This window comes from Hippopotamus amphibius, chromosome 3 (genome assembly GCF_030028045.1).
Source record: "Hippopotamus amphibius kiboko isolate mHipAmp2 chromosome 3, mHipAmp2.hap2, whole genome shotgun sequence".
In the NCBI taxonomy this organism is placed as follows: Eukaryota; Metazoa; Chordata; class Mammalia; order Artiodactyla; family Hippopotamidae; genus Hippopotamus; species Hippopotamus amphibius.
This window is the reverse complement of record NC_080188.1, coordinates 96,867,169-96,882,318: the sequence shown is the minus strand read 5'-3', so window position 1 is coordinate 96,882,318 and position 15,150 is coordinate 96,867,169. Positions and strand designations below refer to the sequence as shown.

General features: G+C 35.6%; 1 protein-coding gene across 2 annotated transcripts in view; it reads right to left on the bottom strand.

The window, feature by feature from the left end:
* The window catches only part of TLL1 (tolloid like 1), a 231,231-nt gene that overhangs the window by 93,457 nt on the left and 122,624 nt on the right, over positions 1-15,150 (bottom strand). For both annotated transcript variants that reach the window (XM_057729421.1, XM_057729420.1), the window contains exons 6-7: positions 9,253-9,431; positions 4,065-4,170 (exon numbers count right to left, since the gene is read on the bottom strand). In XM_057729421.1, the coding sequence (XP_057585404.1) occupies positions 4,065-4,170; positions 9,253-9,431 (285 nt within the window). The remainder of the gene's footprint in view (positions 1-4,064; positions 4,171-9,252; positions 9,432-15,150) is intronic.

Genomic DNA, 15,150 nt, shown 5'->3' with positions numbered 1-15,150 from the left:
CAATAATTGAAAAAGATACATGTACTGCAATGTGAATGGACAAAGAAGATATGGCACATATATACAATGGAATATTACTCAACCATAAAAAGGAATGAAATTGAATTATTTGTAGCGAGATGGATGGACTTGGAGTCTGTCATACAGATTGAAGCAAGCCAGAAAGAGAAAAACAAACACAGTATGCTAACATATATATATGGAATCTAAAAAAAAAATGATACTGATGAACCCAATGGCAGGACAAGAATAAAGACGCAGACGTAGAGAACAGATTTGAGAACATGGGGGTGAATGGGAAGCTGGGACAAAGTGAGAGAGTAGCATTAACATATATACACTACCAAATGTAAAATAGATAGCTAGTGGGAAGCTGTTGCATAACACAGGGAGATCAATTCGAAGATTGGTGATGACCTAGAGGGGTGGGATAGGGAGGGTGGGATGGAGGCTCAAGAGGGAGGGGATATGGGGATATATGTATAAATACAGCTGATTCACTTTGTTGTACAGCAGAAACTAGCACAACAATGTAAAGCATTTTACTCCTATAAAGAGCTGGAAAAAAACATTAAAGAAAACTTAAAAAAAGAAAACTTGTGCACAGAAAAGAAAACAATCCACAGAGTGAAAAGGAGAGAGAATATCTGCAAAATATATGTATCTTATAAGAGACCAGAATATACAAAGAAATTCTACAACCAAAAAATGGAGTAATCTGATTAAAAAGTAGGCAAATTTGAATAGAAATGTTTTTCTTTTTTTCTAATATTTATTGGAGTATAGTTTCTTTACAATATTGTGTTAGTTTCTACTGTACAGCAATGTGAATCAGCTATACATACACACATATCCCCTCCTTTTGGATTTCCTTCCCATTTAGGTCACCACAGAGCACTGAGTAGAGTTCCCTGTGCTATCCATTATACATAGTATCAACAGTGTATATATGTCAATCCCCATCTCCCAATTCATCCCACGCTCCCTTCGCCCTTGGTATCCATATGTTTGTTCTCTTCTCCTGTGTCTCTAGTTCTGCTTGGCAAGTAAGATCATCTATACCATTTTTCTCAGATTCCACATATATGCATTAATATATATTTGTTTTTCTCTTTCTGACTTACTTCACTCTGTATGACAGTCTCTAGGTCCACCCATGTCTCTACAAATGACCCAATTTCATTTTTTTTATGTCTAATATTCCATTGTATATATGTACCACATCTTATTTATCCATTCATCTGTTGATGGACATTTAGGTTGCTTCCAAGTCCTGGCTATTGTAAATAGTGCTGCAATGAACATTGGGGTGCATGTGTCTTTTTGAATTATGGTTTTCTCTGGATACATGCCCAGTAGTGGGATTGCTGGTCATATGGTAGTCCTATTTTTAATTTTTTAAGGAACCTTATGCTGTTTTCCATAGTGGCTGTACCAATTTACCTTCCCACTAACAGTGCAAGAGGGTTCCCTTTTCTCCACACCCTCTCCAGAATTCATTGTTTGTAGATTTTGCAATGATGGCCATTCTGACCAGTGTGAGGTGATATGTCATCGTAGTTTTGGTTTGCATTTCATGTTGATGGCCAAGCATATGAAAATATTCTCAACATCACTAATCATCAGAGAAATGCAAATCAAAATCACAATGAGACATCATGTCATACCCATTAGGATGGCTACTATCAAAAAATCAAAAAACAAAACAGAAAAGAACACATGTAGGTGAGGATATGAAGAAATTGGAACCCTCGTGCACTGTTGATGGGATTGTAAAGTAGTGCAGCATCTAAGGAAAAAAATTATGAAGGTTTTAAAAAAATTAAACATAGAACTACCACACTTGAGCAATTCCACTTCTGTGTATATATCCAAATGGATGGAAAACAGGGTCTGGAAGAGATATTTGCATACCCATGTTCATGGCAGTACCATTCACAGTAGCCAAGAGGTGAAAGCAACTCAGATGTCCATCAATAAATGAATGAATAAACAAAATGTGGTATATACATCCAATGGAATATTATTCAGCCTTAAAAAGTAAGGAAATTCTGTTATATGCTACAACATAGACGAACCTAAAGGATTTTATCCTAGGTGAAACAAACCATTCACAAAAAGACAAATACTGTGTGATTTTACTTGGTATCTAAAACAGCCAAATTCATAGAAACAGAAAGTGGACAGGTGGTTACCAGAGGCTGGGGGTGGAGTGGGGGGAGGGTGGAGATTTGTTGGTTAATGGTTTCCGTTTTTCAAGATGGAAAGTTTCTGAAGATCTGTTTCACAACAATGTGAATGTACTTAATACTACTAAATTGTCCACTAAAAAATAGATAATAAGGTAAATTTGATATTGAGGTTTCTTTACCACAATAAAAAAAAAACACTTCAAATTTTTTGTAGGTGGTGGCTGAGAACTGTGCCAAATATTTTCTCTCCTCCAACTGTTATTTAAATATATGTAAAGACTTAATAAAATCCTCTTTAAAATCAGAACAAGAAATAATGTGAATTGGATCAATTCTTCTAACAGGTAGATACAGTTACTTTCACTATAGGAACGCAAATTTATTTGGGAAAACTGAATAGGCAAATTTTGAAACAATAAGAAAAATAATAGTTCAAGGCTAGTAGTCATGCAACACCAAAGTTAGGTGTAGGGGACATTAAACTGCAAGAACCCCATAGTTTATGCAAAAGCAACAATTTAAAGACATAAAATGGGTACAGAGTAAGGGAAAATGTACATTTTAAACTTTGGTAGGTGTATTGTCTACCAAGGATACAAAGAATAAATTACTTTTTCCACTCTCCAGTACCTCCTCTGTTCCAAGGAATCTAAACTCAGTTTACTTCTAACTAATATAACTCAACAGTATAAGAGAAGTACTTTGGCTAAACTGCTACCCAAATCTGCATTTTTTACGTTTCTAAAAGAAACTCAGTTCCAAGCATTGACCTGAAAACAAAGCTTTATAACTCTCTAAGATTAATTTCAGGCCAAATTTATGGATGTATTTCTACTAAAACTTAAATTCAATTCCAGAAATAATAAGTATTTGGGTAGTTATTATATTTGAACAAATATATACTTCAGAAAAAAATGATTTTTAAAATACATTTAACACTCAGTTATGTTAATAATAGTTTGGTTTTAAAAAATCAAAATTTAAATATTTATCCAAGTATTAAGAGTTGGTACCCTCTCTACTTATTACCACAATTTTTTTTTAAACAGGGAATTAATTTGACTTTTTTGCCTTCATCCTGCCCTGCCTTTAAGCATAGATGTTAATGTACTATGAAATGGACACAGTGATCAAAAAAGAATGAGTGGAATGGCCACATGAGTGAAAAATGGATATAAAATGGGAAAAAGACATGACTTCAAAGGTTTTAACAGTTTCAGATTCCTTACCTGGAAACTATTGCCTTGATGACATCTTCTTCAGAGTGAAATATATCAAAACCCAACTTTACTACATTCTTTAAAAATTAGCATTCATTCACTAATGAAATAATACTAAGGTTAATAAATGGCAAAATTCTAAATTATATGAAGTAAAATATCTTCCTAAAATGTTCTCTGAGAATTATTTTATTATAGCATTTTTCGAGTATAATTAGTACTTGAGCAACAGAAAATACACCATAAAAACACAAGTCACTAGAGAGTATAACATTCCAACTCAACAACTGAGCTCTCTATTTGACTTGAAATGCCTAATTTCCATTAATAGTGCTTTGCCAATTTAACATGCTGATTGACTTGGTAATCATTTTAATTGAACTTTTTATGATTTAAGAATATTAAATAATTTAAATAATTCATACCATTTCAATTTTTACTTTGAAACTATTTATTCAATAGGAAATGTAAAAATGTGTTTTTAAAATCTCAGATGCCTGGTACAGGCTATAAATACCAATCAAGCATTTTTTGTACTTCAAATTCAACAATATTTGAAAGTGGTTCTAGTTCTAACGTTAAACCTAGTTTTGAGATGAGCCACACAGAGGAAAGGAATTAAAAGTCAAAAGGTATAACCTGAGACTCCAACCTTGAGAAGGTGTTCCTGGCATAGTGCATGATGCTGTCAAAATCATATCTTTCTCCAAGCGAGTTCACTTCTCCAGGCTCCATCTTCAGAAAATTGTACTCTTGACCTAAGAAGCAGGCACAGAAGACATTTTCAGAAGCCTCTCAAAAGACAGAAAAGAGAACAGAAGAGCCCTTCTTGGCCTCTATCTGCTTTCTACCAAATGCTGATCTTCATGATGATGTATTTACACACTAACACCCAGGGACACGTAAAAGGGTACATCCTGTGCCTCTGTTTGCACTTGAATATCGTCCTGAAAGAGTAATATTGAATTTCATTAATAAGTTAACTTTGGCAAAAATGTAGATTACCAAAAGCAAAATTTGGATTTATTTTCTTTGCATACTCTTTCAGCTTCCCCAAATATCTATTTCTTTAACATTTGTTTGTTTTTAACAATATTGTGATTATAAAAAGTTACATCTTTACCTAATGAGTTTCCCACCTTTCTCTTATATCTATATTTGCCAAGACCAAAAAAAAATCTTTCTATTCATTTTATATTCTTTCTATGAAACACTGGGAAAAATATAAAAACAATATTTATATGTACACACAACATTGCAGGCATTTCCTATGTGACTTTGTCACTAAAGATAAAGCAACAGCAGCAAATTTCACTCAAAACTGAAATAAAATTCTCTTTGATGAAAAGGAGGCTCTACTTGGAGTGCTTTTTTGGTCAAGAAGAATATGCTTCAGAACTTAATTTTTCTTTTTTTACTTTTCACAACTGCTATTTTAACTTCTGGACATCTTCATGTTAATAGATTTCTCAACTGCCTGTTTGTATCTGTATTGTAATATTATTTCTTGAAATTTGAAAATAACATAGTGTTAAATGTGTAGCTCTACCTCAATGGCTCCAGAAGCAGAGTATAAACTCAGATAGAGTTTAGGTTTCAGTGATTCATTTTTCACAATTTCAGCAGCCAAAGATGGCTGCTTTTATAGCTCATTGAAACATCAAAATGTAAAGGTGAGCTATTATGCTTCCAAATTCTATTTTAATTTTATTCCAACTGCCATATTACTAATAAATAAGAAAATTATCACATTAAAAATTTTCCAAAAGGAAATAAAGAAACTGAGTGATGCCACAGAGTATAATATCTTTCCTACTTGTCATAAGGAAGTCTTGCATACTCACTTGAGCATTAAAGACGAAACAATCAGCCTGAAGTTGAAGAACCCAAGTCCCAGAGTAAAGGGTTTTAGTCCACCTTATAATGAATTCACACAATAGGTAGTCTTCGATGAACTAGTCAGACTATGTAGTGAAATGTGTGTTCCACAAACCCCTGGCTTGTCTGTCTGCTTTACAACCATTCTCAGGAAGTACCCTGCATTATCTTCAACCTCTGATAGAAGCATCTCTTAAAACTCTCTTCTTCATTAAAAGAGGTAAGTATATTTTAGTATATCCAACTCTAAGGTGAGATTTATGCAAAGCTATGGAGCTGACTTTATTAATATTAATCTATAACCCACTGGAGACTTCAACTTCCAAGCACAATATGTGAATATACTCTCTAATTACAGCAAAATGTTTCATAAAGATTTCTGAAAGTGGAACATGAAACAACTTCAGTAATACATTTTGATGTATATAACTGAGCATTTACAATGCACATGACACAGTGCTAGTTAAAAAGACACAGCCATATATGGCCCAAATAAAGAAAATTAGATATTTCATGACAGAAGGGAAGATGATCAGGGACACAAAGCACCAGTGGAACCCACCCTAAACTTTTCTTTTTTAATGACAAGCCTCCTTCTTGAAGGCATTTTCTAAAAATAGATTAAAGTAATACAATCCTTGTACCAAATTGGCTCCTACCACAGTCACTAATTTTGCATATAATGCAAAGCGAAAGTCAGCACTTATTACATACTGCCCTAGAACAACACTTGATCTAAAGTTTCTGAGCCAAAGTAAGTCACAAATTTGTTGAAGATTATTCTCCACCATGAAATCTTTCATACTAGAACTGCAGAGGATTGGTTCCAGGAACCCCTTGGATCCCAAAATCTGTGGGTGCTTAAGTCCCTTATATAAAATGGCTTAGTACAATGAATAAGAAATTTCGATTTAAAGGTTGGTTGAATGCAAAACCCTATGAATACTGGGGCCAATGGTTCATACATACATATGATTGCTAGTAAGTGAGAAAAGTGAGAACAGTCACAGTGAGGACCTTGTCGAATCCAAGCAAGCTGTGACAAATGTGCATCTCACTCAATAAACTATTGTTTTCTATCAGCCTGAATTCAACAAAAATATGAAAAGCCATAATTTGTTTAGGACTGTGTTAAATATTATGGGCTTACATACTATTTATATATTTTTTGCTTGTTTTATGTACATAAATTTATGTTGAAGCAGAGTCCTATTTTTAAGAGCAACAATCATTCTTGGAAGTTACTTTCTTTATAAGTTATCTTGTCCACATAATAGAGGAAACAATAACTGTGGTTAATAGAAAACTTCTCATTTAATTGGTAGTGGAGTAATTTTCAGAAATATTATTTCCTGTTTCACTTCCAATGATATAAAGAATAAGATGAACCTTGATAGCAGCTCAGGCATTAGAGTCTTCTATATTGGGAATATAGATTTTATTTACTTCTGTCTCAACACTATAGATTACTTCTTTATTCTTGAAATGATCTCTTCCCTGTAACATCACATTCATTGACTTTTCTCCTACCTTTTAGACCGAACTTTCTTAATCTTTTGAGAGATATTCTACAAAATGTTGGTGTTCCCCATAATCTACTGCAATCTCATTTTCTTCTCCTTCCAACATTTTCCTAGACAGTCAAATACACTACCAAATTTCTATCTCTAGCTACATCCTAAAGTCTAGACTCACCTTTTCTTTGTCTACTAAATATCTCCACTTGGATCATCTACAGCTGTAGTCCCCAACCTTCTCGGCACCAGGGGCCGGTTTCAGTTTCGTGGAAGACAGGTTCTCCACAGATGGTGGGGGGAGACCAATACCAATGACCTGTGGCCTGGAGGTTATGGACACCGGATCTACAGGCGTCTCAAACTCAACGATATGCTAAAAGAAATTATTTGTCTTTCTTTCTCTTAAAAATATGTTGCTTAAAAAAAAGAAAAATGTTGCTTTCTCCATGATTCTTGTGTTATTTGACGGTGCCACCATTCATCCTGTTGCCTAAAAATAAAACCTGACGATTTCCCTTCACATGACGTTCCTCTTAAAATATTTTTGAAAGATTATTCCTCTCCTTCTTCTTGACTTACACCACCCTAACTGAGGACTTAGTCACCTCTTATAAACTACTTATTTAAGCTTCTAATATGTTTCCCTGACTTCACATTCATCCTCCCCATCCCCATTTCCCCATTCTCAATTAATGATCCCTACAGCTGAAAGAATTCCTTTTTTTTTTTCTTTTTTTAAATCTGAACTTGCTCTGCTTTCAATCTTTGAGTATTGTCCAGTAGCTAAAGGATAAAATCCAAATTTTCTAGCTTCATATAGAAGATTCCTATGATCTAATCTCCCTGGGTAATTACCAACTAATCTCCCACTTGTAACTTACCATGTAGCCATATGGGTGAATAAAAATGATTCAATTATTTGTAATTGTAGCTTTGATCATGATGCTTTTTTTTTCCAGTTAGAAATTCCATCACTCTTCTGTGCACTTAGAACCATTTTACTTCCAAATTTCAGTCCCTTTGTGACGTCTCCCTTGACTTGCAAGGCACATTTTGTTACACCTTGCCTGGATTAGACAGTGTTCTCAACATATGACTAGTCTCACTTTTCTCACTTGCTTGCAACTGTTTGTATATATGGATATACCTACACTAAGCTCTGTAATTTTCATGAAGTATCTCCAACATCTAATAGTGCCTCAATCAATAACTGGCAGAAAATATGTTATGAATAAATAAATAGATAAATGCTGTTAATCACTGGAAATTCTAAGGAATTCAATACTTGAAACTTAAAACTGGCCATGAATAAGGAAATAAGGACATCTTTCTACTTTGCTTATGCTTGAAAGACAAACAACCTTATAAGACAATTCTAAACAACAGGATTTTTCTTTTGGCAATTGAAATGTACTTATCTCTATTAATTATAAAAGGTGAAACAAATAAAAACTTTAAGTAAGGTGATTATCACACAACTGTCAGAAAAAATTGAATTTTAATTATATATTAACTACTGAACTACTGAAACTATTGAAAACATTCTTAAGAATTTATCTTTAGTGTAGTCAAGTTTAAGGGGAAATCTCAAGAAAATATTTGGACTATCCTGGAAATGACTCACTTCCCTGGAATTTTCTTCAGAAATTGTCTCTGGTATAAGATAGATTTTTATGATAGAGGCACATTTTGTGGCAAACCCTGGACCCTTTCTAAACCCCAACAACATAAATTATAAAATTAAGTATAGAAAACACTTTCTAGGGGCTTCCTAGGTGGCGCAGTGGTTGAGAATCCACCTGCCAATGCAGGGGACACGGGATCGATCCCTGCTCCAGGAAGATCCCACATGCCATAGAGCAACTAAGCCCGTGCGCCACAACTGTTGAGCCTGCACTTTAGAGCCCGTGAGCCACAACTATTGAGCCCATGTGCTGCGACTTCTGAAGCCTACATGCCTGGAGCCTGTGCTCTGCAGCAAGAGAATCCACAGCAATGAGAAGCCTGCACACCACAACGAAGAGTAGCCCCCACTACTGCAACTAAAAAGAAAGCCTGCGCACAGCAAAAAAAAAAAAAAAAAGACCCAACAAGCCAATAAAATTAATTAATTAATTAATTAAATTAAAAAAAAGAAAACACTTTCTAAAAATTTAATAACATTAATTTATGCTGCAATAGCTTATACTCATTCTTGGAAAGCACTGAAGTTTAGATAGGAAACAGCTAAATCTTAAGAAAAAAATCAAGCCTAAAAAATGCATCATATCATTTGACCTGCAGGAAAATAACACCATAGTAGGTATGTTTTAATCAAGCAAAATATTGACCTACAATACCAATAAAATCAGTTCACATTTTTTAAGAAGTTAAATGATAAATAGTACAATACTATTAAAAGATATTTAGTCAACCTTAAACCCAACACATTCCGAAGCCTCTCACCTGGCTGGATGTTTTCTCTTATGATAGTTACATGGTTATCTCGATCTGGTCGCGTGTGTTCATGCCAAAAGCCTATCACGTGGCCCAATTCATGAACAACAATTCCAAATTTATCACAGTTCTTGCCAATAGAGATCGCCTGAGGTCCGTTTCCACGCCGACCTACATAGGAGCAGCATCTGGAAAAAAGTAGAAAGTGCAGGTGGTGGTGGACAGGGAGATGCCGAGTGAAGCACAACAGGGTGAAACTTTTGTAAAAATTTCTGATGAACTATAAAGTCCAACACATTCAGAGGCAGAACAGCTTTTCATTAATAAATATAGCTAATTTCTAGTCACCCTGGTAAATGTATTTATAAGCCCCCAAATAATCAATTGAAGTCCTTTGGACTAATTCATATATGAGAAGATGTGCCTTAAATAATTTTAGGAGTATTCAGAAGATAAATCAGAAAATAAAATACTTATGATGATGATTAATGGCTACTATACATATAAACTCGAGACATCAACTCATTTATTTCTAATAAAATTTTTATCTGCACAACCCATATAAATCATTTAGGTAACTACTTTGTCAATATGGTTATCTAGCAAAAATCCATTATTTCAGTATTAAATATAAAACATTTATTTTTCCTCTTTGAGAAAAACAGAATTAAATTTGTGAAAGATGTTTGTTAACTAAAAAATGAATTACTCTTCCTCCTCTTGGGAGAATTTTTTAAAGAAGAAAATTTTTTTAAAAAGTCAGTGGAGGAAAATTAGCTTCAGAAGGTGAATTATCTAGGGTTAATGGTTGACTGGTGAAAAAAAATCAACAACTGGTAGAATTATGAGACTGTGTCAAATGGTCAGGCAAATGTTTAGTGTCCATTTCATCTTCTGAAAGAATTTCTTGGCCTGTCAGAATGTAAACCATACAGAGCATCTTCCTGCAAATTTTCCTCAATTTATCGATATTTATACATATTCAATGAAATTCCGTTTATTCATTTTGCACATGCATCAGTGTCCATGAGACAGTGCTTTGATTGTTCACAAGTACAAATATTTGTCATTCTAAATATTTCCATAGGTTTTATTTTATTTTTATTTTTATTTTTTTTTACTTTCTTGACTATTAGTGATGTTAACATTTATTAGCCAGTTTTATTTCCTCTTTGGAAAATTGTCTATGTATTTGAGGTTTTAGTGTTATCATTATTTTAGTAGTTCTCTGTACATTAAAAATAATGACTATCATATTTGTTGTGATTTTTCTCCAATTGTATATCTTTTAATTTGTTTTCAACAGAAGTTTAAAATATTTATATAGATGAATTTTTACTATTTCCTTTGTGTTTTTTTTAAGCATTTTAACTTAACCATGCCAGTTAGAAGAAGTAATTCAACTCATTATTTATGAATCTATTATAACAGTTAATTAAGCTTAATAAATCAATAATAGAAAGAAAAATGAGGTAACTTGTAGGGAAAAAAATCAGGGAATTCTATTTTTGCTCTCAGGTAGATTTTTTTAGCACCACATGTTAATTTATACATACATAGTTATTTATTACACAGTGAAATAGCAAAGTATTAGAAGTAGCAAAATGCAAAATTTGCAAACTTTCGAGAGATTTAAACTGAAATATTTGCTACCATAAAGCAGTAATAATGAAACTGAAGTAACTGAGGATTATATAGCAACTAAATTACCAACAATGAGTCTTTCTTGCTGGTTATATTCAGAGAAAAAAGTAGTTTGCAAATCAAAAGCCAGGAGATAGCCAAGCAATGTGGTTGATTCTTTTCATTGAAAACACCTTTTATTAGCATAATTTTACCCATAGTAATTTCCAGTAAATAAGATGGGGTTTCATAACAGAAAGCAAAGGTACATTTCACACTGGCTTTTACAATGGTCCTGGGAAGAAAGAAAAATGTTGTGGTGTGATCTCTGACATACTGCAGGTCTAGGAACAGAAGAATTCTAGATGCGCAAATGACTAAATAGCTAAATACATGCACAAACAATTATGTATGGAATGACAGGTTAAAATGCACAGTTTATTTTAACATGCGCAGTTTATAAAAACACGGTTTTAACGTCTCAGTTTCTTTCTAATGTCATCCAGGTTTGATGCTGTTTTCTTGTGCATGGCTTTTGTTTTTTTGTTTCAAATTTGAGTGCTGCTATTAAAGCTTGGCCATTATAAGATCCACCTGCCCTCTCAAGAAAATCTTTTACCTTTAGAGAAGCCTCACTAAGCCATAAAGAGTTCCTTACTTTGGCCTTGGACTGTGGAGCCAAGCCTATGAGCACAAAGAAAATTGCCTGTAAGCTTTATGCCCTCCTCACAGCAGTCTTTCCTCAGCATAGAGATATGTTTTAAATGTAAAGTCAGATTACTCCACTTCTCTACTCAATATTCTCCAATGACTGTGTTGTAAATCATGTCAATATTCAAAAATATTCATTGCTCCCTCTAGGAGATAATTATACTTCCCTACCCCACTGATGCTGGGTTTAGTCATGTAAGCTGCTCTGGACAATGTCATGTGAACACAAACTGTGTCATTTCTGGAGAGAATCTTGACGAGCAAATATGATTGACCATACTGTTTCTATCCTTTCTGCTGCAACTGCAATGTTCCAAAAAGAGGCTTCTCCATCAGATTGGATACCATAGTGACGACTCTGGAGTGTGCTACAACCAACCAGTGGCAGATACACAGTAAGAGTAAGAAGTAAGTGTCTGTTGCTCTGGCCACTGAGATTTAGGAGTTGTCTGTTACCGTGTCATAAATTGCCTAAGCTGACTGATACAAGCGCTCTATTTTGCTCAGAGGAGAATCTAAAGTACTTATTAAAAAACTACAAAATCTTACATAATCTTTACACACAAATATCTTACCAGATAGATCTCATCTCTTATTTTCATCCCTGTCACTCCACTCGAGCCATGAAGTTTCCTTGCTGTGCCCTGAGCATTCAGACACACTCTTGACTCAGAGCCTATTACTGTCTATTTCCTCTGTCAGGAACTCTGTCTGCTAGATATCCACATGGCTTGTTTCCTCCTCTTTTCAAGTTCTGTGCAAATGCCCTTCTGTCCCACTTACACTACTTTCCTTTTTGTCTTAGAATGTGTCATCTATTAATACATTTTATATTTCATTTATTTTCATAGGTTTTTTGCCTCACCATGTAATGTAAGCTTTTTGTGGGCAGAAAACACACCTATTTTGCTCACTGCTGTAATGCCAGTACCTAGAATACGGCCTGGCACATAATAGAGCTCAACAGATACAGAGAACAGATTGGTGGTTACCAGAGGCAGGGGCTGAGGGTGGGTGAAATGGATGAAGGTGGTCGAAATGTACAGACCTGTAGTTATACGATAGTAATTTCTGAGGATGTAATGTGCAGCATGGCGACTAAAGTTAACGACACCATAACACATATTTGAAAGTTGTTAAGAGAGTAAATCTTAAAAGTTCTCATCACAGGAAAGAAATGTGTAAATATGGTGATGGATGTGGTGATCATTTAACAATATATACAAATCTAAAATCATCATGTTATACACCTGAAACAGTATGTTATATGTCAATTATATCTCAATAAAACTGGAAACATTTTGAAAAATAAAAAGTCAAAAAAGTTAATAACAATATTTATTGAAAGAACAGATCTCCTAAGTGCAGGACAGAGCTAAGACTCTAGTAATTAGCAGCAAACATCCAAGGAAGTGGTGGAAATGCTCAAAGTGAGGGGGTCAACATTCTCTAGCTGAGATTCCTCCTTCAGCCTGGCTCTCCACTTTTTCTATCAGTATAATTCTATAAATTCCTTCCAAAAAATCTATTTTTTCTGCTTAATTTAGCCATTCTGTTGTTTGAGAACAAGAATCCCGGCTAGAAGAATCAAGATGCCGGAGTAGGAGGACGTGCGCTCACTCCCTCTTGCAAGAACACCGGAATTACAACTAACTGCTGAACAATCATCGACATAAAGACACTGGAACTCACCAAAAAAAACCACCCCACATCCAGAGACAAAGGAGAAGCCGCAATGAGACAGTAGGAGGGGCGCAATCACATTAAAATCAAATCCCATAAATGCTGGGTGGGTGACTCACAAGCTAGAGAAGAGTTATACCACAGAAGTCCTGAGGGTTCTGAGCCCCACATCAGGCTTCCTAACCTGGCGGTCCAGCAACAGGAGGAGGAATCCCCAGAGAATCAGACTTTGAAAGCCAGCGGGATTTGATTGCAGGACCTCCACAGGACTGGGGGAAACAGAGACTCCACTCTTGCAGGGCACACAAAAAAGTGTGCTCACCAAGACCCAGGGGGAAGGAGCAGTGACCCCATAGGAGACTGAACCAGACCTACCTGCTGGTGTTGGAGGGTTGCCAGCAGAGGTGGGGGGCAGCTGTGGCTCACTGGGGAGACAGGGGCACTGGCAGCAGGGGTTCTGGGAAGTGCTCATTGATGTGAGCCCTCCCAGAGTCTGCCATTAGCCCCACCAAAGAGCCTGTAAGCTCCATTGCTAGGTAGCCTCAGGCCAAACAACCAATAAGGTGGGAACACAGCCCCACCCATTAGCAGACAAGTGGATAAACAGTTCATCCAGCTCAATATCAAAAAAATAAACAACCCAATCAAAAAATGGGCAGAAGACCTAAATAGGCATTTCTTCAAAGAAGACATGCAGATGGCCAAGAAGCACATGAAAAGCTGCTCAAAATCACTAATTATTCGAGAAATGCAAATCGAAACGACAATGAGGTATCACCTCACACCGGTTAGAATGGGCATCATCAGAAAATCTACAAACAGTAAATGCTGGAAAGGGTGTGGAGAAAAAGGAATGCTCTTACATTGCTGGTGGGAATGTAAACTGATACAGCCACTATGGAAAACAGTATGGAGGTTCCTTGTAAAACTAAAAATAGAACTACCATATGACCCAGCAATCCCACTACTGGGCATATACCCAGAGAACACCATAATTCAAAAAGACACATGCAACCCAATGTTCATTGCAGCACTATTTAAAATAGCCAGGACATGGAAGCAACCTAAATGTCCATCAACAGATGAATGGATAAAGAAGATGCGGTACATACATACAATGGAATATTACTCAGCTGTAAAAAGCAATGAAACTGGGATATTTTTAGAGACATGGATGGACCTAGAGACTGTCATACAGAGTGAAGTGAGTCAGAAAGAGAAAAACAAATATTGTATATTAACACATATATGTGGACTATAGAAAAATGGTACAAATCAACCGGTTTGCAAGACAGAAATAGAGACACAGATGCAGAGACACAGATGTAGAGAACAAACATATGGACACCAAAGGGGGAAGCGGGGAGCGTTGTGGGGGGAACGAATTGGGAGACTGGGATACCAAATTGTACACTCTAAATATATGCAGTTTATTGTAAAAAATAAACAAATAAAAAGTTAAAAAAAAAAAAAAAAAGAATCCCAGCTAGCACACTTCCTCTGCCTAACTATAACCACCTTGCAGAGAGAAAACAGCTGACATTCAATTTTATAGTCCCCAAAGTTAGTACAGTAAGTGGCACAAAATGAAAATTCAATAGGAGGGCTTTCCTGGTGGCACAGCAGTTAAGAATCTGCCTGCCAATGCAGGGGACATGGGTTCGAGCCCTGATCCAGGAAGATCCCACCTGCCACGGAGCATCTAAGCCTGTGCACCACAACTACTGAGCCCATGATGTGCAAGTAGTGAAGCCCACGCACCTACAGCCCATGCTCTGCAGCAAGAGAAACTACCTCAGTAAGAAGCCCAGGCACTGCAATGAAGAGTAGCCACTGCTCTCTACAACTACAGAAAGCCCACAAGCAGCAACGAAGACACAACACAGCCAA